Here is a 25,178-nt window from a genome sequence, read left to right as displayed (position 1 = left end):
GCTTCTGAGCTGGTCGCGCGTATTGAGTCGTTGCGGTGCTGTGTGAATAGCCGCCACGAGCCGTCAAGGACAGTCCAACCGGCATATTGTAGAGACAATGCGATCCCCGGCGGCACCGACAAATGGTCGGCTATCGAACACTCCCGGGCACGAACCTGTGCACACCTCGTAATTTGCCCCGAGATTCCAGGGACCGCGTTCAAGGTGTCTGGGTGTCAAGGCCGTCATCATAGCCCGAAACTTGCCCGTCTACATCGGCGAGCATGGTCAGCATCCCCTGCCCTCGACTTTTCCCTGCCAGCTCGTGTCCTACTGTGGTATCTTGACAGGCTTAACCACCCAGATTTATGCCATGCCATGCCCGTCATCAAACTCTCCTTGCAGACCGTTGCAGTGATCCGAAAATCTCATCTGGCCAAGAGAAAGCAAGCGCACAGGCGTGGGTGGATGGGCAGATGGGGCGAAGAACTGGAGGACCCTTCCTTTGGAAGTTTCATTCTTTTCCAAAACTGGCCCCTGCCCATATCTTGGGAACCTGGAAACCTGTATCCCCGTTGGCCGGCGGCCTTTATTTTCTTCTCCTTCGCGGCCCGGCCCCGAGTGAGGTCGTCATGCGCCCAGGATCATCTTCATGCAAGCCAACGCGCACGCGTCCGGCCAACCTGCGCTCTCCCGCCACCACCAAACCCTCCCCCGCCTCCCCTCCCCCAGCTTCGCCGTGCCAGCTCTTGAAAGCTTGGGTGAATTCACCAATGCCAGTGCCCAATTCGCCGAACCCGGCCTCGCCGCACGTTGCACTTCCCCTCAAGCAAGGTAACAACGCCGGCGCCAAATCCAGGTCGCCCAGCAGCAGCCGGCTAGGAGCATAAACCAGCCACCTCCAACCTCCTGACACACCTTCCCCCCCCCCCGGAGCTTGGATCCCTGGACCCTTTGGGAAGCTTTGGGGAACTTCGAGGGTCCTCAGGGTCGCCCGGGAGCTAAGGCTAGCCTGCAACACCACACCGGCTAGACAGCTAGACTAATAAGGGTCCAGAGCAAGGAACTCGTTGCCTTGGTAAATTGCTTCATTGACGGGCAGGCACTCCCCGGTAAACTTCAGAATTTTTCGGGTTTCCTAGGTACTTAGTCAAGGAGGGACTCCCTGCTCCCAATTCCAACGTATCATCGAGTTTGCGCCCTTTTTCACGCCCTTCATTCTTTGGGCTGGACAGGAAAGCAGGCAGTGGCTTGAATCGCATAATGGGTCTTCTCGGGTTTTACTTCCATGACTCGGCTGAAAGGGCCGACCCTGGGCTCCTCTGCTACCCAACTACATGCCATGGGCGAGGCTGAGCTGAGTCGTTCCCAGCAAACCAGTCAGCAATGCCCCAGCAGTCAGCCAGCTTTCGTTCGGCGGGTCACCGCTTGTCGGTTTGGCGAATGAAGTATGAAGGAGTCAAGCGTGTGAGCCACTGGTTCTCGTCTTGAAGCAGAATCCAGCTGTTTTTGCTCCACAAATGACCCCTCGTTACTGTTATGGCACTACTTACCACGACAAGCAACATATGAGTACACCATATCACATTATTGACACCCTGCTAATTCCTGACAACTAGCCCATTGCTTCCAAAAAAATCACACTTTGCCCCCATGTCAGGGTCTTGCTGAGGACCAATGCTAGCATACGTCACAGCCAAGGTTGAGAAGCCAACGCTCTCGCCCTCAGCTACAGTGCCACTGCCACCACTGACATAACTCGGCCAGTACGGCGCACGAGCGTCCCTCAATGGATTCGGGTCATGAGTAACCGCAAAACTGATCCAGTACGCCGTCATGATCTCCGCCAGAGTCCGGTTGTTCGCCCCTGCCCACTCAATGTCTGCGTTCTGCAGGAAGGGCCCCGTCGCGCCGTGGATCTCGGTGCCCGCGGCGAAGATCAACTTGAAGACGGCAGACGCGTTGCGGCTCACGTCCACGGCGCGGGACGCCATGTAGTAGGTCGGGCAGCTGATGATGAAATCCCCGAACCAGGCCTGGCGCTGGAAGACGGACGAGTTGAAGTCCGAGGCCGGGTAGAGCTGGTAGAGCCGCGAGAAGAATGCCGGCCCGGCATATGGGAAGAGGTCCATGGCGTCCATGACCTGCTCGGCCTGGGTCGTCTCCGACGTGTTGCTGAAGAGGAGGCCTTCGTAGGCGCTATGCTCGACGAGCAGCGGCACGTCGTAGAAGCGGCCCGCCTTGAAAGCCTGGTCGGGCAGCTCGCGTATGAACGCCCCGTCGACTACTGGGCCGTAATAGGACGAGCCGTAGCCTGTAGCGCCGGGCCACGATGCGTTCTGGACGGCCTGCCCGACGGTGCCTAGGGCCTCTGACGACAGCTCACGCAGACAGTGTACGGAAGAGCAGTTGGCCAAGCGGAGCGCCTGGGAGAACTGGATCTCTTGCTGGGAGCTGTTGAGCAGTGGCTGCCACCAAGGATGCTCGGCGATGGCGGCCGAGAAGGGCGGCTCGTCGTACGCGCCGCCTGCGGTGAGCTGGTGTGTGACGGAACCTCCACCGGCAGACGGGCCCCACTGAGATGTAGTTGTCAGTGACGAAACTTTCATGGAATCTTTGACATCATGAGAGGATAGAACCAACGTACGATCGTCACTCTCGAAGAGTCGCCGCCGAATGCATGGATGTTCCTCGACACCCACTCCAAAGCAGCACGCTGGTCCAGCAGTCCCGCGTTGCGCACGCCGTCATTGGCGATCTGGCTCCCTCCGAGAAAACCGTGGATACCCAGGCGGTACTGGATACTCACGTAGATGACACTGCCGTTCGAGGCATGCACCATGGCATCTCCGGGTGAACTCTGCGCTCCGCCGAGCGTATACCCCCCGCCGTGGATCATCACAATGACCGGCAACGAGTCGGACTGCGGACGACTGGGGACCAGCACATCGAGCACCAGGCAGTCTTCCGACTGAGGTACCCCCAGCGATTCCTGTATCAATTCTGTTTAATATCCACCACACGATGGGGGAAAATGGAAAAAGAGAACACACTGTAAGCAGGGAGCCCAGCCCGCCAAGCAACAAGCTCTCCGGCGCGCTCTGGTAGCAGGATGGCGCTGCCTGTGTGGCATTCAGGGTCGCGCCCTCGAAATCGTTGGCCTGTTCGATAGGCCGCGGTTTCTGCCATCTCAGGGCTCCCACCGGCGGCTGGGCATAGTGGATACCCCTATAGTATGTGATGCCGGATGTATCGTTGGTGGAACCCAAGTAGGAAACATATCCCAGATCAACCACGGGGGCTCCCGAGGGAATGGAAGAGACCGGCTGGGTTGCCTGTCCGTTGGCGAAGGCCGCAAGGCCGGCAGCCATGCTTATAAACAAGGCCGAGATCATCATACCGCCAGTCCTGAACTTCCTCGTCCGTTTACAGCAGTGCTTGAAGGTGGGAAAATGTTGCAGAATTGGATGGTCATGTGGGCCGGGCGACAACCACATTGAAATACTTATCTCTGGGTCGCATATAATATCAATAACTACAAGACGTCATTCGGCCCTGTCTGAAGGATTGTAGGTGTGTTCTTGGGTCACAGGCGGGCCAATGGAGTCGAACTAGGGGGACCAGGATCTATTCCCTTTCTCCTGCCTCACTCTTTTGATTTAAAAGCACAAGGCAACAGTATGTTCAGAGTAAGCTCTAGAGCTGCCCCGTGAACTGCCTACCCCACCAACAGAGTGGGTCGTTGCTGCTTGGGTAGTCCATGCACATGGGTAGGCACCAATGCAGCACTAAGAGAGTACATACACCCAGGTAGCTTTATTTGATTTCTCAAGACTGCATGCAGCGCCTCATCAGAACTCAAGCGGAGTCACTATCGCATATAAAGTTTAAATAGAGCCATGCTACCCGGGGGAGTTGAATAGACTGCCGATTTAGAAATCAGCAGAACTAGAGAGTGGATGAACAGATAACAGGAAGGAAGGTTGGGTACTTGGCATCAATTACAAGTCTAGCTTGCCAAGATACATACAGAGGACACTAAGTCAGGGTCAGTTCGCCCTAGACGTCATCAGCACTTTACATTCACCTAGTATGTGAATGTTGTGCTTAGAAAGCAACAGCATGTAACTGCTGACCGGCCTCAGAATTTCCGGAGCATCTCAATATGCACAGCTGAACCAATGCTTCGGTAGAATTTCAAGCAAACATGACCTTATCTGTGCCCAAGCTCATCATCCGACAATGTGTGCTCTGAACTGGTTGTGGGGTAACCTATTGTGTGCTGGACTGTACATCTCAAATGTACTGAATCCAGGGCAGCAGATTGCTCTTTACCACTAGAATCAATCAATAAAATCAAGGACGGCTTCTCTTCAACTGGAAATTCAAATATGAAACCTGAAATACATGCAATCCAGCCTCACGGGTATCATTTTGGAAACAGCAGGAAGTCATGGGCTCAGGTGCTCTTGGTTTGGCTTTCACATTTGTGTGTACCTAGGTAGGAATTTAACTCACTTTCAATTCCAGGTTTGTTTGAGAACATCAACACCAACTTGCTCATCTTCTATGATCAATGAGACTAAGTTCTTGTTTGTTTTCACAATGCAGGCCGGATTTTCTCAAAGCTTTTCATGTGCCTAATGCATCTTGATGGCGCTTTGTGTCTGCAAATTTACTACATGGGAACAGGGAAGGGAAAATGTGAGCTGCCACCAACTGGCAGGCAAGACTTGTCAATTCACCAACGGAATCAGCTCAACAGATATTGTTTGTCCACAAAGATTCCAAGGTTCACCTGTCAGGTCCATGTGTGGCTTGCAAATCTATGGGAAACTGGTTGGCAAGAGCACAGGGATGGGTCCGCAGTGAGTGTTGGCTTTGCCATCCGATCCTCACTAGGGCTGTTTGCACCTGTCAGTGTGGGTCCTGACTGTGAACAGCAGAACGGCCTGGAATTCATCCCAACTTTCAGTCGGTATGTCACTGGACGGAATGACAAGTGAGGTTCTAGAAAGACTAGGGAACATGGTGAAATTCATGTTGATTATGTATAACAATTATTTGCAAGTCACGACAGCTTCAGCAGGAGACGCTGCTGGAGGCCGCTGCAGATAAGAACAAAAAGCCCCTCTGCTCTTTCCTTTCCACCTACATCTCGTTCTTGTAACTTCCCTTCAACAAGTTCATCACAGTCCAAACATGCATCTTGGTGAGTCGCCCTCTGGACTTGTACATCCACAGTCCAAACATGCATATTGGTGAGTCGCCCTCTGGACTTGTACATCCACAGTCCAAACATGCATCTTGGTGAGTCGCCCTCTGGATTTGTACATCCACAGTCAACACCACGCAGATCCTAGCACTTTGTGGGCTTCCCACACCTTCTTCTAAAATTACTTGATTCCCTGGTACCCAGAGTCGCATGTGATTTCATAACTGAGATACTGAAGTCTACAGCCTACATTTACTCCAGATTCTCAATTGTTCTTGGTTAGTCACCGCTTGGGTCTGTCCACCTCAACCACACCAGCTGCCTGGGAGCAACATAGCAAGTCAATCACCACGGACATTGGCATTGGCATTGGCATTGGCATCGGCATAAATATCAACACTGATATGACCAACTACATACTGCTTTCTTCGATTCGACAGAACTGTGTGCACAAGTCTCGTCCTGCCCCCCTTTCCTTCTGGTATGGTCTTCTGCCCCTCTGCCTGTTTCTTTCACTGTTGTTGTGCGTGAGCAGTCACGGTAATCTACTTATCTTGTGCTTTGGCAAAGTCTAACACCCTCCTTCCCTCGAGATAGGCTCCGAAACTCGAAAACCTTCGCTCTCCCACCATTTATCCTCTCAAACCAGTCTCCCGTTCTGTGAATCACGATGGCTCCTCACAAGAAATTCAAGCTTGCAGTCATTAGGACTATGCGGTGTGACTTCTGCAATAAGGGCAACATCGATGGCCTTCAAGAGTGTGTTGACTGCAACATGCATATCTGCCGAGAGTGTGTCGAAACGGGAAAGCTGAACAACGACGAAAAGCACCGAATGGATCAAGATTCCATTGACAACATGGACTGGAGAAAGGCCCTTCGACCCCAGCGTACGACACACCACAGGACAACCTCTGTTAGCGAGTCAAACTCTTCCCCTCCCTCTGCTTCTTCAAATCGGGGGCGACGCCAGACCAGGCCTGGGAGGCGTCAACCGAAACAACAACAACAATCAGGTCACAACACCAGTGCTTATTACGAGTCTGGTCCTCAATTTCAGACCATGCACTCCAGACCCCCGCAAAATATGGACTCGTTCTATGGTGGTGGATTCAACATTCCTGCCGGCAATCATGGGCAAGCCGGCGACGTCCACGGCCATGGAAGTTTCCAGTTCGGTCCAGCCCGCCCTGGAGTGCCTCAGGGATACAATCAATCGTTTACGGCTCAGACGATGCCGCCCGGTATGCTACCGTTTGTTGCTGGCCAGCCTCCAATCCAAGGGGGACTTGTCATGCCTATGGGACCGATCTACGGTCAACTACCTCCTCGACTTAACACACCACCTGGTCCTCAATTTCCTCACACACCACCTGGCCCTCAGTTTCCTCACAGCGGCTACCCGGTACCAAACAATTTTGGAGGCTTCCAAGGCCGTCAGCCCCTCCCATTCTCGTCGACCCATACACCACCTGGTTTCGCTGGCCCAGGTTTTCACCAACACGTTCCCCAGCCGCCTGGAATGTACAATGAGAGAGGATATGTCCCACAAGGCAATGTGCCCCGTAGTCAGCCTGTGCCTGGTCATTTTCCCTTTACTGGCCAACCTTATGGCGGGAACTCCTTCCCATACGCCCCTCAGCTGCCACCTCACCAACAGGGTCACCCTCGTGGACAGCCGGGCGAACCTTCGACACAACAGGGTCTGCAAGTCCCTTTTTTTGAGGAATTTGAGCGAGGGTTCCAAGCTCGTCATGCAACGCCTCATGGGCATGTGGAGCAGTCCGATGACCTGTCGAGCAATGAGCAGAAGCAGAAAGAGCACAAGCCTATGGAGCGCGGAAAGCACTCCTCCCTCCAAGAACACCCATTCCAAGTGAACGAGCATACACGGCAGCCGTGGGCGGGGGCACATGCAGCCCCGGCAAGGGAACCCTCAGGTAATGGACCGCATTGGAACCAAGCTCTGTCAATATCGCAGGGAGAACGGGGCCAAGTTCAGCAGCAACCGCATACGCTGCAACACTTCCAGCCCTGGGTTCAGCAACCACAACGGCAGGTACGGGACCAACCCGGGGCTCAGCCAGTGGTGCATGAGAGGAGCCAGACCGCGGAACAAGCCCAGCAACAAGCGGAGCCATCTTCCCATGTTCCCATCCCCGAGAGTGTTGTCGTCACTAGAACTCCTCCCGCCACTGCCTCGAGCGTCCTGGAGGACCAAGACCACGCGACAGACTCAGCCACGGCTCCGCCCCCGCCTTTTCTCGAGCCCGACCCCTACGCCCGGGCATCCCGGCTGCAGCTCCGCGAGGCCTACGCCCCTACTCCGAGTGTCGTAGGCCACGCGCGGCGGCCCTTCGGGATCCCCGAGCTCGCGCGTGACATGTTCGCCGGCCGGCCCAACCACTACGACGAGACAGCGGCCCGCTGGGCGGCCCGCTGGGCCCAGTTGGGTCTCACGTGGCAGACCAGCCCGGATGATGACTACGACGACGGTGATAGCGACGGTACCGTTAGTGACATCGGCGGTGGCATAAACAGAGGCAAGGCCAGGGGAAAGGGCAAGGGCAAGGGCAAGGGCAAAGAGCCTGCCCACGCCGGACTCTCGCCAGATACGCTGCCAGGCAGAGGCAGGAAGCGCAACTTCTCGAAGGCCTCGTCGGCGGTAGACTCCACCCTGTCAGCCGAGCTGGACGAGCCGTCCACCCCGGCCACCCCCGCCGCCGCCGTGGTCCCCGGCACGGAGGCGCTGCGGCGCAACCTACGGGACGACGCGACTGTTGCGTGCGTGCGCCGCGACCACGGTGAACGTGCCGCCCTCGACATGACCGCTGCGGCTAACACGCTGCAGGGGGCCGGCCGCGGCCTGGGCGGTGTCGCGGACGCCCAGGTCGTCGCCAACGACCTGGAGATCCGGCGGCGCCAGGAGGCTGTCGACACACAGGGCTCGCGCCGTCGACGCCGAGGTGCCTCGTCAGAGGGTGAAGAAGATGCACCAGCCGCGCAGCGACAGCGGATGGGGCAGTAGCGGTGGAGGTGGTGGCTCGGCTCGCGGCTGCGCTATCTCAGGAGGTTTTCGCTGTCCTCCGGCCATCCATCTATCGGTTTGGATGCGTCAAGAGTGATTTCTTTTTTTGGTTTGGTTTGGCGTCAGGGAAAAGTGCTGCCGCCTGGGCCCCGGTGTGTCATGACGGCGACTCTGTGTTTGTATGATGAAGGCATGGAGCTGCATGGTCGAGTGTGACAGTGGCAGGGTCCAGATTGTTTTAATGGTGGCCAAGAGGAGGCGTTTGGAGAGTTCTCATTTGAGATCTGGTCTTTTCTTCCGTGCCGCGATACCCAATAAATGCAGCTGCTGATTCTTTTGATCTTGCGCAGAGACCACCAAAGATTACTCTGCTCGTCGCCATCCACCAACACCTGCCATGTGCTGAGATATCGTAGCCAAAATCTCTAGACCATGAACTTAAAAATCCGTCTGACCATGACGCAGTTCAAGTCAGCGCTATGGCGAAGCTGGTCCTTCGTTGCGACGCTCATCCTCGCCGCCTGGCAAAAGTCTTTGCTCCTCATCCTCCAGTACGTCGCGGGAAGCTGACTCTTTGACACGCACTTGAGCCAGAAAAATGGCTGTGATTACACACAAAAGAAATGCCAATAAATAAGGCAATCCTTTGCCAACACCATCCAGCCGCATGCTCAGCTTCAGAACTGCGGCAATGGCAGGACCTGCCAAGAGAATGGCCAGGGTGTCCATGATTGCCAGTGCGGTGAACACTGTACCAATCATATCTACGTCGACAAGAGAGCTGACCAGGGACCGTGCAAAGGAATGGAAGCCAGTTCCCAAGGTGTAGATTGCAATACCTGTAAGAGCATGTTAGACATGGCCGTTGACAACCTCGGCCATATTCCACTAGGAGGTGCATAGGTGTGGACCTACCGACAAAGACAAAGTCAAGCCTCGCTGCCAAAGCTATCACAGCGAAAGATAAGGCAAGGATCAAGGCACTCAGTTGGGAAAGGTAAAGATCCTTGATACGAGGCAAGAGTCCGACCTGGCTGACCAGTGTAGTGTCAAGGAGGGGAAGGACGATGCCATATGCTATCATTTGTCCAAAGGCCTGGAAAGAGTACAAGTAACTGGCCTGCAATTCGACAGGACTTCCAGTTAGCATGATGATGGTTGCAACATGGATTCAGATACAGATCATTTGCACATGACAGATTCGAAAGGGGGACCTCGGGAGGTAGTTACCTTGGCAAGTGACACTGAATATCGTGCTGACACATAACGTAACAGGACCGTGAGAGACTGCTGCGCAAAGTCGGTCAAGAAGAAACCAGCCATGAGCAACACGAGATTCCGATGATTCAGGACAGAGCCTAATGTCGACAAGGTGTGCCTGGTAGCCGCCTCGAGCCGGCCCTTGATGTCAAACTCGCACTTGATGCCCCGAGATTCCGGAGGCCCGTCGGCTCCTGTCGTGATAGCCTGATACCCTCTCTCATCTTGTTGGTCTGTGGTGACAGCCACGAAAAGGGTCTCAGGCATAAAGACTGTGAGCCACACAGCGAGCAGAAGGCATACAAATCCAATGATTATGGGTACCCAAAGACTTTTTTCCATTAGATAGGCCCCTAGCGGTGGGGCAAGCATCTCTCCAAGGATTGTGACGCCGTGGGAGTAGAAAAATGCTTTGGAACTAGAACACATCGCACATCAGCATCCGCCAAGGGACAGCAGTTCAGGCACAAAAAAAACCTCCCTACCGGAACGACTCAAGTGACGCATCAGTAAGGATCATCATAGCTGCTGCGTTGAATACCGTTCCGCCTCCACCGATGAAGTAGAACGCAGATGACAGCCAAGTCCACCGCGGGTCGACCCGGATCCAGCCTACAGATATTGTCAGCGAAACAGTACTAGTGCTATGGACTAGATTAATGGGGGCACATTCATCAGCACACAGAACCCGGGGGCACATACATATAAAGAGGATCCAGGCAGCTCCAAGTGCCTGTCCAACCAGCGAGAGCATCAGGACAGGCTTGCGCCCCTCTTCGTCCGCCATCGCGCCGTAGTACATGGCCATGACAAGGCCCGGGATCCCGTCGAAGAACAGCTGCCACCCAAACAGCCCGTTGACCACGTCCTGAACCGCCGTGTCCTTGCAGAGCTCCTCGTCCAGCTGGTCACCGCTGCCGAAATAGCGTCGGCAGGCGATATCCTCAAAGAGGCGCGTCTGCGGCGCGATCGAGACCATGACTCCAAAAGCTTGGAAGAACAGCATGGCCCAGATGAGCGCGATGGGTCGCCAAAGTGTTGCATTGATAGGAGGCATTTTTGGTAGTCCGTTTGTGAATTCAAACGTGTTGGAACTACCTAGGTATCAAAGAGGTACTCGAGCAGCTAAGCATGCTTTGGAATCAGAACAGAACACGAGACGCTCCGAGTCGTATATGAATATCGGCACGGAAGATCCTGTTGTAATCCGCTATCATGGCACCAGATGGGTCAGCGTTGCTGGGACCCACTCAGCGGCGGTTCTATGTAGTCTAAAAATAGCATTCCGCAAAGCTTAGCAGCAACAAGTAAGACAATGCTATTTCTTGTGTCCTTTCCATCTTTATCGATCACCGAGCAAGCCATCAAGTTCCACTCAATATCTCGAGGGGCGAAATGTTTCTGAACTCATTGCTGAATGCTGGAGATGCCCATGTTGAGTTCGTGTCGGAACCAATATCCATGAATTGTTTAGAGAGCGGTGTTTACCACCATATGAAGGCGCCATGTATGTCCTCGGACGTATACGGAATAGAAGCGAAACCACAACCACATACTTGCCCGCTCTGCTGGAAAGTTCACCACCATGGAAGAATGGTCTTACCTGCGGTCCAGTACGGATCGTCCACACGTAATTTGAGAACCACGGCTGACCGCACAGCCGCTTCGCAACACAAGGCACAGCCAGACATACAACTACCAATGAGGCCGGTGAAATGCATGACTTCATTCATATAAGCCTTTTCATAAAGTACTTTTTTATACAAGCTACGAGCCCCTCCCGGTCGAAGCGGGCCATAAAACCCATAGGCCCGGCCCCATGCTGGCTGAACATAAATCTCTTCTCTCTCTTGCTCTAGTTGATGCTGATGGATGGAACCCAGTGATTTTCTTTCCAAATGATGCAATGCAATGCAGTTCGCGAGCGACAAACACACCCACGCACATGTACGCACCCACGCTCGCGCACTCCCGCGACCCCTCCTCATCAAAACCGCCCCCCCCCCCCATCAGGGGGCCGACCACGCCGCCTCGTGGAGCTGGCGGTACCGGTGGTCCCTGGCGGACGACCACGACAGCCGGCGCTGCCTCAGGGCGTTCGCCGCGGCGCGGAGGCGCTTCCTCGCCAGGTTGCAGGGGATGCACCCCGACGGGTCCTCGTCGCTGCCGGCGCCGAGGTCGAGGTCGAGGTCGGTGCCCGAGCCGCAGTAGCTGTCGCCCCGGAGGTACAGCGAGGACCCGAGCGTGCCGCCCTCGCTGTCGAGGAGGCGGAGGCGGCCGGGGCGGCCGTCCTACAGGCCGTCCCGCTCGATTTCGTAGAACAGGAGGTACACCTCGCGCTGCATGCCGAGCACCTCGCGCGTGCTGGCCTCCTTGATCTTCTCGTCGCTGATGCGCCACCAGCGGTCCTGCTTCTGCTTCTTGGCCGGCGGCCTGGCGGTGGTGTGCGCCGACCCCGTCGTCGCGGGCCCGTTCGACGTCGGGGTCCCCGCCCTGCTGCCGCCGCTCCCGCTCCCGTGCCTGGACGGCGATATCTTGGAGATTGTGGACTTGGCCGACGCGGCTATGGACCTCAGGCTGCTCGTCTCGGGGTCCTTCTCCTTTGGCGCGGAGGTGGGCCCTAGCTTAAAGGACGCCCTGCCGTTGCCATTGAGGCTCGGCGAGCTCCGGCGGGTCGTGTTGGCGTAGTCCAGTGACGGGCTGCCCGAGGCTGGTGAGGGAAGGTCAGGGGTGGCGGTGCGTGGTGTCCCGTCCTCGGAGAAGCGTTTCGTGCCGTTCGTGGGGTGGATCTGAGGCGTGGACATGGGGCTAGCAGTCTTGCTGTAGATGCCAGAAGCCTGGAAGGTGTTGGGGTTGGAGTAGGGGGCCGGGACGTTTTGCCTCCTGAAGGACTCGTAGTGACCGCTGTGGTGGCTGCCCTTGTGAGTGACAAGGCCCAGCAGCTTGTACTTCCTCCGGAGCAAGAGCCCGCCGAGCGGTAACCGTTCTGGGAACGCGACCTTTGCGGAGTTCTTCAACGACGTCTGCCTGGCATAGATGGAACGGTTGAGGTGGATGGCCAGGATCTTGGGAAACACGGTCACCCGAGTGTGCCTGGCAATCTTGCGTCTTGGCGCATGCTTACTGTCGGGCAAGACGACGTCCTCGGGTGGTAGTTCTGGATTCGTGTCTATTGCGTGCTGTAATTTGTCCAAGGCCTCTTGAGCCTGTCTTTTAAAGTCTGCGGACCTTGATTTCTGCATCTCGGCGCGGAATACGTCCTGAGCGTGGACCAGCCTGCACTTTTCGCACTTGTAGTCTTCTATGTATTCGGTCTTGAACATGCCGTCAAAGCAGGCGTTTAGTGTGGTGGAGGCTGCGTCGTGTGGGACGCTCAGCGTGAGGGTGCAAAACCTGGACTCGGTGGGCCTCGGCTTGAAGCCGCAGCTCAAGCACTCGATCTGCGACTCTGTCTTCCCTTCCATCGGGAAGCCCTCGTCGTCGTCGTCCTCGGAGGGGCTGAAGGTGACCTTGCTCTGTGTGCCCTGGACGGTGCCTGGCCCGCGCTCAGGCTCGAGCTCGAGCTCGTGCCCGTGCCCGTGCCCGTTGGTCTCGTGCCCTGCCAGCTCTGACAGCTTCTGCTTGAAGGCGTCGCCGTTGATGGCGAGGGGCTGCCCGCTGGAGCTCTCCAGGCCGACCTTCCACCTGGCGTAGCGCCTCGCCCTGTGGCCGGCGTGGTATTCGTCGCATAGCCTCTCGGCGAGGACCTGTAGGAACTCCTGGGCATCCTGTTGTTGCCTGCTGATGCGCTGACGGTAGGCATCCTCGAGGCACTTGACGAGGGGCGCGGCGGAGATGGTCTTCCTGTAGATGGGCCTCTCGTTCAGCTGGTCAAGCATCTCCTTCAGGCCCTGGGTGACGAGGCCCTTCTGTTGGCCCTCTATCTTCCAGTCGGGCTCGGACCTTGTGTGCTCGTTGTCGCCGTCGGCGTACTCGTTGAAGTCTCTCGGGACTGCCTGGGTATATATCCAGCCATCGTCAATGGTGCGACGGTGCATCTCGCGGATCAGGTAGACGCGCAAGTCGCCCAGGCCGGCGATGGCCTGTAATATGGAGTTGATGAAGCAGTCATTGGCGGGGTTGACCAGGCCGACGATGACGCCCTTCTTGCGGCCGCCGGCGGTGAGGAAGTTGCTGGAGCCAGAGGAGGCGGCATCGGCGTCGAGGAAGTAGGTGGGCGCAAAGACATAGATGAGAGTCGCGGCGGCCAGAGACGCCCCGGCCGCATAGGCAGCGACCGTTAAGGGCTTCTCCGGCATGTCAGGAGCGGCGGCGCACCGGGTACAGGCAGGCGAGGGGCAGTGATCAGATCAGAGGTCGTCGGTGTGGATGGCGGCAGGTTCGGAATTGGGCCGTGGGACCGGGCGTCGGCGGATCGGCGGGTGACGGCGTCGGGGTCGGCGAGGGCGAAAGGGGGTCGACGGTGGTGTTACGCTCAGCCAAGATGTCTTGTGCTGCACAGCGCAGATGCAGATGCAGATGCAGATGCCAGATGCCAGATGCCAGATGCCAGATGCCAGATGCGGTTGCGGTCTGCGGTTGCAGTTGCGGTGCTACGCAGCGACAGGTACCGCGGGGAAGGTAGGGGGCTCGGGGCAGAGATGCAAGTCGTCGAAGGGGAGCCCAAGTCCAGGCTGGCAACAGAAAGGAGGGTCGACCTGGCTGCAGTGCCGGAATTGAAGCTCAAGAGAGGAAGACCAAGCTTTCCGAGGTGGTCAGTCCGAGGCATGTACACTGTGGGGAGAAAATGCAGGTGCAGCACCACTGCAGTCTGCAGCACAGAGGGCCAGTGGGGTCGCCTGCTCTGCTGCTCGGCTCGGGGCCCGGCACTGGCACCGACCCAACATCCGTCATCCGGAGGAGGGAGGAGGGGACGCGGTCCTGTGGTCCTGTGGTCCTGTGTGTATGTAATTAGTAATTAGTGAAGCATGAAATCGGCCCTTGGGCTCATCCTTGACCGAGTTGGCCAGCCCGTCCCGTCCGTCGACCCGTCGTCAGCCACTCAAACTGAACCCCGCCGCCTCACTCCCTGCGGAGGCTTAATAAAAAGGGCCATGGCAAGCCGGCATACCCCTTTCGACCGTGCCGAACGTGGCTTGAACTGACTGAGAGATTATTTATTCCGCAAGGTGCAACGGCATGAAACAATTGATGCGGTGTGGCATGGCGTGGCGTGGCGTGGCATGGCGTGGCATGGTGTTTGGGGCGCTTTAATATAGCTCTCCAAAAGATGCCCAGCTCAATACCTAGGTACTCAAGGATAGGCTCAGTAGCCTGCTGTGGCTGATCCGCACTTTGTGGGCTTAATAAGTACTCGGTTATACGTTTCTCCCCCATATATATAAGAGTAAACACTCAAGACCTAGCGTTGAAAGATTACAATGCCAATAACAGTATAAAGAGAATAAAATACGTCATATACTTATGTAGTCCCCAGCATACTTAAGTACCTAGTATACTTCCATGCAGCCACACCCACAAAGTGACCCAACTGCAATGATAAAACCCACGCTCCTAGGTCCCTAGACAGTCTTCTGAGTCTTTCCGGCCTCGGGGAACTCCTGGACGAACCAGGCACCCGTATTCCCAATCGCTTCGGCCATAGACACTTTCGGTCTATACCCAAGGACCCTCTTGGCCTTGTCGCATCTCAAGGTCCGGTTGATACAGCTATACCGCACAGCCTGCCGGCTCAGAACCGAGTGTCTCTTCCCGAGGGATATAAGCCAGACTACCCATTCGACCACCAAACCCACAACAAGGGCCAACCACATCGGGATAACCTTGATATCATCCTTCCTGACGGGATACCCCACCGAAGCAGCGCCGGCTCGTTGATAATCCCAGAACGGCCAGTCCTCGTCATTGGTGATGAAGAATGCCTCGCCGTCTACACGTGACTCAGCCGGCGGCGGCGGTTTCCCATGAGCACGAACCAGTGCTTCGGCCGCAAGCAGGTGGGCATCGACAAGATTGCCGACGTATGTGTACGAGTAGAGGTTGGTACCGTCTCCGATCTGGAAGTTGGCCCGCCCAGATCGGGCCCTCTGGACAAGAGACCAGAAGTTCTGGAAGTCCCCTTCGCCAAAGACAACTGCTGGACGGATGATTGCTGTTAACAAGGACGAGTCATCCGCCCGGTTGGCAGCACGGAGCTTGTCCTCGGCCGCAACCTTGGTCAGGGTATATGTGTCTTGTTGTGCTGGGTACCTGAGGACAGGCAGGCTCTCATCGGCATCCCGTATGTCATCTGTGTGGTTGTGGACGGCGGAGAATGAGGATGTATATATGAATGCCTGTGTATGGACGGCTTTTGCCGCTTCAAGCAGGTTCTGTGTGCCCTTGACGTTGACCTGCTGGAAGAGGGCATTGTTGTGAGATAGAGGGTCCGGAGACGCAACGTGAAAGACAACCTTTGGCTTGGTCGCGAGGAAGACTGATTTGACCTGATCTGCAGACGTGATGTCGCAGCTATGATAAGCGGCGCCTTGGACTCGGTTGCGGTCTGTCCGGATATCGAGGGCGTGTACTTGATATTGGGCAGTATCAGTCGATTGATCGCTGAGGAGGGCTTTGACTAGGTGTGAACCAAGAAACCCACATCCGCCGACGACAAGGACGGGGCTGGGGAGTGACTGGTGTTCTCGCCCGTCATTTTGCTTCGGTTGCAAATATGACCTGGCCATGTTTGTGAGAGTGGTGACTGCGGGTGAGGAAATATGTGCTCCAGAGAAGGGCAAGCGAATTCTGATTACCAGTGGTGTGGTATGCACTGTGCATGGCCGTTCTCCTTTATCACCATCGACCGGTGGCAGCGACATGTATATCTTCCGTCAATCTTGACTTCCGACCGTCGTCCGGACCTTTTGTGAATATTGGAATAAATTATGCAACCACTGGCTAGCATGGGCGGCAGTGTCCTTTTGTTAAATCTGGAATCGGGCCACTCCGGTCTGGTTGGTACGGGCACGCGTGTAGCCGGGCCTGACCGAGTCCAGGAAGCCACCAAGTAAGCCACCAAGTACTTATTTATGTATAGCCCTACTGACTATTCACTGCTACATATGTACTTTCGTTGAATGTCTAGTTAATGGGCTGTGTCGCCCATACTCATAATACCTACTGACACATAAAGCCTTCACTTAAGCCCATGCTTCTCGTGTGCCCGCCCAGATTCTGGTTGATGCCACTCAGCCAGCCCATGGTAAGAAAGTATTGGGTTAAAGGCTGTACGGTCAGTTGTGCTTGCCTGGGACATAGTGTTTATGACAAGTCCTCGGACGTATACGGAATAGAAGCGAAACCAGTTCCGTTAACATTTCTACTGCTGGGTATTTTGTATTTTACTTTTTCTTTTCATAGCAACCTGTCCGTGTACCTGTCCTCTGTCAGATCAGAATATTTACCAAGTACATCCACTCCAAGTTTGATAATCATGACCAGCTGGAAAGTGAATATTCTCACCAATGTGACCATGATATTGTTCTTTGGAATTCCCTAGGTAAGCTGCTCACGAGGAATGTGAGAAATGGGTATAGGAGGTGCTACTTGAGAGCTTGCCATCCATCCCACCACTATTCAGGCAACCGCACTCTTGTCATGCCAGGCACCGTTCCGTAGTATCTAGCAGTTTGCCTCATGTACACAAAACGATGAGCATGACGTCTCAGGATCTATGCAACGCTGAGAACAATGTGGTTTCGCTTCTATTCCGTATACGTCCGAGGGCATACATAGTCATGATGCTACTCTCGAGGTATGGAATATATTACGCAGGATTACAATTTTACCGACCGCCTAATATCGTACAAGAACCTCGCAACCGCGCACAGCGCCAATGCTTCCCTCCCCCACCCGGGACACTACGTCTCAATAGCCCCGATCTTGCCCTTCAGCGTGTTCCTCCGCTTCTCAGACCTGCTCCGCAGGCCCACGCTCTGCCGCGCCCGCTGGAACAGCCCCGCCCCACCCGACAGCGGCCTGCCCCCGGCACCCTGGGACCCCCCACGTGCGCCTCCTCCCTCGGCCGATGACCGCGGCGTATCCCGCCCCTGGGGCCGCTGCGGGTGGGACTCCGGGATGGGCGGTGGGGACAGGGGCGAGGTTGTGCTGCTGAACCCACCGCCGCCGCAGGGCAGGGAGGTGGTAGAGACGAAGTTCTGCTCCGAGGGCGTCGGGGGCCCGCGCGAACGCCGCTTGTAGCTGCTGGTGATGCTGTGGCTGCTGGCGTTGGCGCCCCCGCGGAACACCTTGCCCAGGAACGAGGTACGCTTCCCGTCGTCCGAGTCGGCGTCGAAGGCGCTGTAATTTACTGTCGGCGGCGGGGGCAGGGGTGGGTAAGGCGTCCGCTGGGGAGGGCTAAACTTGCGGGGCGGCTTCACGGGGTGCTCGCCGTTTGGCTCCAGCGGCGGAGGCACGCGGCCCCTATTGGATGTGCGGCGGTCCGAAAGGCTTGCTGGCTTGACGTTAACCAAGGACGTCGAGGAGGCATGAGGAGGCGATGGGCTGGAGGACGGCGAGGCCTGGTCGTGCCCGGTCTCGGCCGTCTGGTGTTCGACTGGGCTGTTGTCCCATACCAGACTGCGCTGCTTGAACAAGGGGGACGGTAAGCCAGCATCAACGACGCTGGTTGTGGATACTGAGGCGCGCGGGCTGAACTTGATCGTGTCGCTGCTGCCACTGGCGTAGTGTGGGACGACGGTGGCCGAGCTCTTCCTTGACGACGCCCAGAAGCTGCTGTTGCTGCCACGTCGGTAATGGGCCTTGAAATCTGTTAGTGGCTCGCGCTGGCCGTCCGTGTCTGGTTCCCGCATAGCAAAGCTGCTCAGTCGGACCTTTGTGGGAGGGGATTCTGGGCCTGTCGAGACCGGCCGGCTCGGGGACGCACTGAAGGAGGGTGCGGTAAGCTGTGTCGTCACGCCGTTGGCGTCGCTGTGCAGGGTGTAATCAGAGAATTCCGAGTCGGGCTCGCTGATTGTCGCCTCGAGGCCCTCCACAGAGTAGGTGCTTTCACTCGGCGACACGGGTGACACTTCATCTTGGAAGGGATGCAGCAGCGGATTCGATGGGCTTTCGCTCGAGATGTTGGGGCCTACATCCAACCCGGTGATTTGTTTGATCTTCTGCTGTGAGTTATGCTGCGATGGTTCGAACGAGGCCAGAGCCATAGAGGGGCTGATGTTGCCAGTGAGTCGTAGTATCTTCTGCCTGCTATGCCTCGGCTGCGGGGAGAGTATCTCGTTGGACGGCGTCGTTGGGATACTGCTCCCATCATTCTCGGGCAGAGAGCGGCTCCGCGGTGTTCCGGTGCGGCAATCCGTATTGAGTGATATATCATCAACTTGCCTGTCCCAGTCGTATACATGTCTGTTGGTCAAGTTGTTCTTTGATGTCTTGAACACAGCCTTCATGTCTGGGATGGAGAAAGACGTCCTTGGAGGGATCGCCGGCAGTGGCCTTGCCTCATAGTCAGCCGAATGCTTTGGCGGTGCGAAATCGGCGTCCATGACGATTCCCAGGCCCCTGACCAGACCTGCATCATCGTGATGAGCCGTGTCCATGTTCAGATAGTATCACTTTTCAGTTTTCAGCTCACAGGCTGGGATCGGGAGGCATTGTTGAGGGGTTGGTTGGGTTTGGAGCGTGTCCAAGAGCCCAACAGACTATATTGATTGCGTTGGTGATGCTACCTCTCTTTGGGGTCCAGCACACAAAGACGGGGGTGGGAGAGGTGCCGCCGCCCAGCCGCTTTCAGCCCGTGTCACTTGACGATGGCTTCCCGTTCTGTTTCTGAACAAAGAAATGCACGATGGAGGGTGGGCACTACCGCGTGCTTAGCGCAGAGCCGTGCCGCATTCCTGGCTTTCAAGCCCAATGATGACGGGCACTAGCCCGCGTCATCACGAGTCGTGGAACGTCGTTATTTGACCCGTAAGCAGCAGGTGGGTGATGCCTTTGGCATATGTGCAGCTCTTGGAGCCGTGCCTCCTTCAACCAAGCCCAAGACGCAACTCGTTCAGCCCGTTTTGCAGAAGCTGAGGCGTGCGTGCCAGAGGGGGGGCCAAAAATAGCACCATCGATGCGCCGTGAGGGAAGCTTGGACGCAACATAGGGCAGATGTCGTCAGTCAGGGCTACTGACGGCGAGACAGCCAGCATTGCGTCGAAGCCTTGCTGTCGAACGTCGTTGCAAGAAAAGCCGGACGGCTAGGCCATGGAGCTGCCGCAGGTGTGGACACAGGTGGCGATAAAGCGTGAGGATCTGGCGCAATTGGTCAACGATACCAGGGAGCTTGCCCCATACATCAGTATGCTAGTCGCAGCTCTTGGCAGAGATTCAACGACGTTGGCGGGCCGCAAGTGGCATAGTGCAAGGCGACGCTGCGGGTGTCGGGGAGTTTCAAGCCGTTCCCGTGTTTGCCAAGAGACGGAGCGAGATGCTGCAGGGGGGGGGGCCTCGGGTGCCGGAACGGCAGTAGAGCTACCTGGGCTCTGGGGAAAAGTGACTGGTAATATCTGTCTGGAAGGGGCTTATTGTGGACGTCAACGGAAGCCCAGGTAACCAGGTTACCTGCCGTGGCTCGCAAACATGACGATAACGATCGGCAGCCCCCTTCAAGTCAACCCGCCGGGTGCCAGCTGACTGGCTGACCAGCCTGTGTCAAGATGTCTGGATGTTTGCTACTGGGAGAGAGTCATGAAAACCACCGGCATTGGAAGCCGTGCCGCAGCGTGCCACAGCTCGGGGGATGGCAATGCCGGGGCAGGCTGGAAGGAGGGAGTCCTGACCAAGAAGCACATGGCTGGTCAGAGAAGCGGCGACCTGTTTCTTGTGCGGGAGAGCTTGTCAAGCTCGTGTGGGAGCGTGGGCCCGTACGTGGGTGCTGTTTGGGAAGGGGTGCGAGCGAGCTCAGCCCCACCTCCCGTGGCGTCTCTGACAATACTCCGTATTAGAAAATGCTGAGGGGGAGAAGGTTCCATCCAAGTGCTTGCACAAACAAAGAGCTCACAGCTCTCGCAGCTCTCACACACCTCGCAGCTTCGCACCTGTCAGGCCACCGACGACAACAGCCCCAGACCAGCAAGCGAGCAAGCAAGAACCGTGGGCTGCCACTGTCCCTACATACCTCGCATTGCTGCTCTCGTCCCGGTGAAACACGCAACCAGTCAACTCGAGGCAACCGAGCACGGGGGCCAGCCGACTCGGTGTCTGCTAGTGCAGGCCGTCGGAGCCGGTGGGAATGGCGCCGGCGTATCATTAGTGAACTCAATCCAATGGCATGGCAGCTGCCTGGCAAGCCTGGCTCTTCTCTTCCGCGGGTAGGAATGCGCCAGTCGAGACACAGCCGTCCATCCAGGCGATCATCCTCGTGAGACTCGTGAGAGTGGAGCTCCACCGCATGGGATTGTCAATGCTGCCCCAGCAGCCAGCCTGCAAATGGTCCATTCCCAGTCCCATGGTTCACGGTCGGGCTGGCGCATGGCCTGGCGAGAACCAGCAGCCCAAGCCCCAAGGTCCATCCAGTCCAGACTTGACCTGTCCTGTTCTGGCGCCTGGGACAGGCTCTCTCCCTCATCTCAAAGGTGGATGCTGACCCGATCGTGGACAGCTTGATCCCAGCATGGTCCCCAGAGTTTCCTTCCTTTGGCCCTCTGGCTTGGCCGACGTCTGTCCTGCCCCCAAGATATCCGAGTGGATATTGGCAGAGTCGTTACTTCCTCCCTCTCTAGCACCGGTTTGTTTGCTTTGTCGTCGTGGTTTCAAACACCGGATCCACGATCCAGCCAGCATCTTGCCTCTTCCTTCCTCGCTCAGTCTCGTCCCGTCCCGTCGTCCCTTCCACACCCCCCGGTCCTACCAGGACGCACTGGTCGGTCCATCTCGCGTCACTCCAAGTCCGTGAACACCGCCTCCATTCACTCGTATACTTCACTTGCGCCCCCCGACCCCCGAGGCAGAGCAGTCTGTTGCTCTCAACCCACGCCCACCTCAGGCTTGGACAGAGCAGCCGGACCAGCCGGCATCACACCTCACCCTGCCGACGGTAGAGACCCCAGCTGACGAGAATGCGATACTCTTCGACTGTCTGCCAAGCAACCTGATATTCACCCCGCGACCATGTTCCGGTCCCTGCCTCGCCCCTCGCGGCGCTTCCTCGTCATCCTCGCCTCGATCCTGATTCCCCTCTACATCGAGGCCTTCCTCCACTGGCGCTCCTTCGACATCCCGCGCCCCTCTCGCGACCTCGACCCCCCCTTCCAGACCGGCTGCCAGGAGCCCGACGTCCGTGGCAGGCGCGAGAACGCCGCCCTGGTCATGCTCGCCCAGAACTCGGAGATCGACGCCGCGAAGCGCACAATCGATTCTGTCGAGGCCAAGTTCAACCGCTGGTTCCACTACCCCTATGTCTTTCTCAACGACAAGCCCTGGGACCCCGAGTTCGTGCGCATCATGAACCAGACTGTCAGCGGCGAGGCGAGGTTCGAGGTTATTCCGGACCACGAGTGGAACTACCCGTCATGGGTCGACAAGGCTGCGGCGCAGCAGAGCATATTGGAGCAGGGGGAGAGCGGCGTACACTACGGCGGAAGAGAAGGGTACCACCACATGTGCCGTTTCTTCTCAGGGTACGTTCGCTGACACACAGTTGGTCCAGCTGCTTGGTAGGACCTGTGTAACTAACAGCTTGTGCCCACCTGCAGCAGATTCTACACCTTGGAAGCCTTGCGACGATACAAGTGGTACTGGCGGCTGGAGCCCGACGTCGAATTCTCGTGCTCCATCACCTACGACCCCTTTGTGAAGATGGCCAAGCACAGGCAGGTGTACGGCTGGACCATGAGCCTGTGGGAAGAAGGCAACACCTGCCCGAGTCTCTTCCGGCACGTGGCGGACTGGAAGGAAGCCAACCTGATCCCAACCACGAGCCTGTGGAAGGCGATGATGTCGGCATCCTGGCTGCCCTACCCGTTCCGTAGCTGGCTAAGCTGGCTGCCCCACCACGACAAGCTTGGCGACGTGTGGAGCATGTGTCACTACTGGAGCAACTTTGAGATTGCCGACCTGGACTTCTTCAGGGGCAAGAACTACCAAGACCTATTCAATTATCTGGACCAGAAGGAGGGCTTCTATCACGAGAGGGTAAGCCTGCCTTCCTCACCTGCGCACAACCTTCCTAGTTAGTCCCTGCCCCGGGCATGCTAACCAGATCCCAGTGGGGCGACGCGGCCGTCCACTCACTCGCGGTCGGCATGCTTGTCGGGCCTGAGCGCGTTCACCATTTCTCCGACTTTTCCTACCGTCACGGCAGCTACCAGCAGTGCCCGGCCAACGCGCCCGGCCTGCAGCTCGAAGGCTCGGTGGCCCTGGGCGACGGGCTGTACTCGGACGAGCAGGACGGCGGTGTGGGCTGCCGCTGCACCTGCGACGCGACCAAGTACATCAACTTTCCTGGCTACTGCGGTAACAAGCTTAAGCAGCCCAGCAGCCCGAATCGGCCGTGGCTGACGTGGTTCCTGTAAGCGGCTGCGATGTAATTGTCGTTCCGAAGTGAATAGGCGGGGGAGGGCAAGTAAAAACCCAAGATACCCCGCATTCGTTTCTGCTTTACTACACATGTATGCCGGCGGAGGCATCATGAGTATGTGTTCATGACTGGCGTTGTTCAAGATAGAAGGGGGGGTTCGGAACTCATGGCGGGGATTTGCTTTTGAGATGCCCGGTGCATTTTAGATTTATCTGCGCGACAGCGGGAACCAACTCAGCAAGGCATAGGGCGGCGTTCTCAGAATTAGGCAGATGAAAAAGACAAGGGTTGGTCTGGTGTGCATTTATGCGTATTAATTCAATTCTAGTTCATGATATGCGCCATCAAACTCCCTCCCGATTCTCTCTAACGTACGTGGTATCATCACCGCAAAAGAGAAGAAAAGAGATGCTACGTGCTCTCCCACAAAAAAATAATCAAGGTCATCACCCGAGGCCGAGGCCGTGGCCGTAGCCGATGGTATAAAAGTCGAACCGCCTGTCATTCTCACATAATCTGGGCAGGATGAGGAACAAGAAGCCCTATTCCTCATCGTCCTCATACTTGCCCTGGTAGTCGCCCAGCAGGATGTCGTCGACGGCGAGGCCCGAGTTGACGGCGTTGTTGCGCAGCCACTCGGTCTCGACGCGGAAGAAGATCCAGACCCAGCGGCGGAAGACCTCGAGGAACTCGATGACAAAGATGGAGGACTCAAAGTCGACGATGTGGTCGAGGTGGGGGCTGAGCTTGAGGCTCCAGGTGCAGCGCAGCATGAGGTCGACGGCGATGACGAGGTAGTAGAGGGCGGGCCCGCCGACCAGGAGCCTCCTGCGCAGGCCCGGGGCGTGCTCGGGCGAGTTGCGCTCGCGGCGGCCCGAGAAGAGGGTCAGGTCCCAGTCCTTGGCGACGTCCCAGTAGAAGCTGTAGAGGCTGTTGACGAGGCAGGCGGCGACCCAGGCGCGGTACAGGCCCCTCGCGCCGGCGTCGGCGGGCATGCTGCGCTGCAGGGCGCTGAGGAGCAGCACGGGGAAGGCGGTGGCGTACTTGCAGGCGTTGGCGAGGTGCTGGCCGCCCCAGCCGGTGGACTCCTTGTAGGGGGCGGCGCGCACGCGCACAAACTCGATGAGGCACTGGCGCAGGCGGATGGCGTAGGGCAGGGCCATGATGAGCGGGACCAGGACGGTGCCGCCGCAGCTGCGGTCGGGGCGGTCGGTGGCGCTGCCGGCGGCGCCGTGGAAGAACATCATGCAGACGCAGACGAACAGGTCGCCCAGGACCTTGGCGTACGAGGTCAGCACGTCGGCCAGCAGGATGTCGCCGAACTTGCCGTCGCTGGCCTGGGCCAGGCCGCCTATGCTCACGCGCCGCAGGGTGGCGACCAGGCGGGAGCGGCCGCCGTGCGACAGGGCGAGGGGCCGCAGCGGCAGGACGAAGAGCATGGCCAGCACGGCCAGGTAGGTCATGGGCATCCAGTCGTAGTAGACCACCAGCTTCGGGTCGCGGTGGCTGAAGAGCCAGAAGGTGACGATGGAGAAGGCGAGGGTCGAGGACAGGACGGTGGCGAGCCGGTAGGTCGACCTGTGGTGCGGGGGGTGCGACGCCGAGGGCCGCTGCGGGTAGCGGATGAGCGAGGGCACGTCGATCTTGAGGTTGTAGAGATGGTGGAGGTTGATGCCCCAACCCCAGACGGCTGCGCACGAGGGAGGGAGGGGGTCAGCAGTGGTCACCACCATTGTTATTATCGTAATAAGGAGCTGCCATGTCCTCACCTAGGACGACGATAAAAGCGACGCGGTAGGGCAAGGGAAAGGTCAGGCTGAAGGAGTCGAGCTGCGGCTCAACCGCCGGGTCGCCGTCCATTTTTTGGCTGCCTGCCTATATCCGTCCTCTGTGATGCGCTGTCTGGCGGCCGGATACATCGAAAAGAATCGAATGAGAGGAATTCCCGTAGGGCATAGGGCCGGAGGCGTTGAGAAAGTATGCCGACTGAACGGGGTGGGAGGGCAAAGAGAGGAAATCCCACGATGGGTTGGTTGGACGTGCTAGGCTGGTACGTACCACGTACTATTTGCACACGTCGCAGGTAGAGAAAACCGCCTGTTTAATTTTAGGGGCGCATTTCACGTCATCGG

At 57.3% G+C, this 25,178-nt stretch overlaps 8 protein-coding genes across 8 annotated transcripts; 2 read left to right on the top strand and 6 right to left on the bottom strand.

Moving 5' to 3' along the window:
• Nucleotides 1–1,580: 1,580 nt before the first annotated feature.
• KVR01_005515 (uncharacterized protein) lies at nucleotides 1,581–3,350 on the bottom strand (the record flags this gene model as incomplete). The annotated part of the gene is made up of 3 exons (XM_044789219.1): nucleotides 1,581–2,555; nucleotides 2,627–2,971; nucleotides 3,033–3,350. 3 exons carry the CDS (start codon nucleotides 3,348–3,350, stop codon nucleotides 1,581–1,583), a joined length of 1,638 nt encoding a protein of 545 aa, XP_044645960.1.
• A 3,040-nt stretch (nucleotides 3,351–6,390) lies between these two features.
• Nucleotides 6,391–10,648, bottom strand: KVR01_005274 (uncharacterized protein). Its single transcript, XM_044781938.1, has 5 exons — nucleotides 10,185–10,648; nucleotides 9,968–10,094; nucleotides 9,453–9,900; nucleotides 9,138–9,342; nucleotides 6,391–9,061 (listed from the first exon to the last, which is right to left on the bottom strand). Exons 1-5 carry the CDS (start codon nucleotides 10,537–10,539, stop codon nucleotides 8,700–8,702), a joined length of 1,497 nt encoding a protein of 498 aa, XP_044645719.1. The 5' UTR covers nucleotides 10,540–10,648; the 3' UTR covers nucleotides 6,391–8,699.
• On the top strand, nucleotides 7,026–8,222 carry KVR01_005514 (uncharacterized protein; the record flags this gene model as incomplete). The annotated part of the gene is made up of 1 exon (XM_044790800.1): nucleotides 7,026–8,222. One exon carries the CDS (start codon nucleotides 7,026–7,028, stop codon nucleotides 8,220–8,222), a length of 1,197 nt encoding a protein of 398 aa, XP_044645959.1.
• A 541-nt stretch (nucleotides 10,649–11,189) lies between the features above and the next one.
• Nucleotides 11,190–14,814, bottom strand: KVR01_005643 (uncharacterized protein). The gene is made up of 2 exons (XM_044782844.1): nucleotides 14,593–14,814; nucleotides 11,190–14,418 (listed from the first exon to the last, which is right to left on the bottom strand). Exon 2 carries the CDS (start codon nucleotides 13,778–13,780, stop codon nucleotides 11,774–11,776), a length of 2,007 nt encoding a protein of 668 aa, XP_044646088.1. The 5' UTR covers nucleotides 13,781–14,418; nucleotides 14,593–14,814; the 3' UTR covers nucleotides 11,190–11,773.
• A 229-nt stretch (nucleotides 14,815–15,043) lies between these two features.
• Nucleotides 15,044–16,207, bottom strand: KVR01_005161 (uncharacterized protein; the record flags this gene model as incomplete). Its single annotated transcript, XM_044784803.1, has 1 exon — nucleotides 15,044–16,207. The coding sequence occupies one exon, from the start codon at nucleotides 16,205–16,207 to the stop codon at nucleotides 15,044–15,046; it is 1,164 nt and encodes a 387-aa protein (XP_044645606.1).
• A 1,176-nt stretch (nucleotides 16,208–17,383) lies between these two features.
• KVR01_005645 (uncharacterized protein) lies at nucleotides 17,384–19,440 on the bottom strand (the record flags this gene model as incomplete). Its single annotated transcript, XM_044781849.1, has 1 exon — nucleotides 17,384–19,440. Exon 1 carries the CDS (start codon nucleotides 19,079–19,081, stop codon nucleotides 17,384–17,386), a length of 1,698 nt encoding a protein of 565 aa, XP_044646090.1. The 5' UTR covers nucleotides 19,082–19,440.
• Nucleotides 19,441–21,638: 2,198 nt separating this feature from the next.
• KVR01_005275 (uncharacterized protein) lies at nucleotides 21,639–23,130 on the top strand (the record flags this gene model as incomplete). Its single annotated transcript, XM_044783567.1, has 3 exons — nucleotides 21,639–22,147; nucleotides 22,223–22,661; nucleotides 22,736–23,130. 3 exons carry the CDS (start codon nucleotides 21,639–21,641, stop codon nucleotides 23,039–23,041), a joined length of 1,254 nt encoding a protein of 417 aa, XP_044645720.1. The 3' UTR covers nucleotides 23,042–23,130.
• Nucleotides 23,131–23,319: 189 nt separating this feature from the next.
• KVR01_005720 (uncharacterized protein) lies at nucleotides 23,320–25,118 on the bottom strand. The gene is made up of 2 exons (XM_044790907.1): nucleotides 24,816–25,118; nucleotides 23,320–24,736 (listed from the first exon to the last, which is right to left on the bottom strand). Exons 1-2 carry the CDS (start codon nucleotides 24,904–24,906, stop codon nucleotides 23,589–23,591), a joined length of 1,239 nt encoding a protein of 412 aa, XP_044646165.1. The 5' UTR covers nucleotides 24,907–25,118; the 3' UTR covers nucleotides 23,320–23,588.
• Nucleotides 25,119–25,178: the final 60 nt, after the last annotated feature.

The sequence above is a fragment of the Diaporthe batatas genome, assembly GCF_019321695.1.
Source record: "Diaporthe batatas strain CRI 302-4 chromosome Unknown Contig00005, whole genome shotgun sequence".
Taxonomy (NCBI): Eukaryota; Fungi; Ascomycota; class Sordariomycetes; order Diaporthales; family Diaporthaceae; genus Diaporthe; species Diaporthe batatas.
This window is presented reverse-complemented; position numbering and strand designations above follow the sequence as displayed.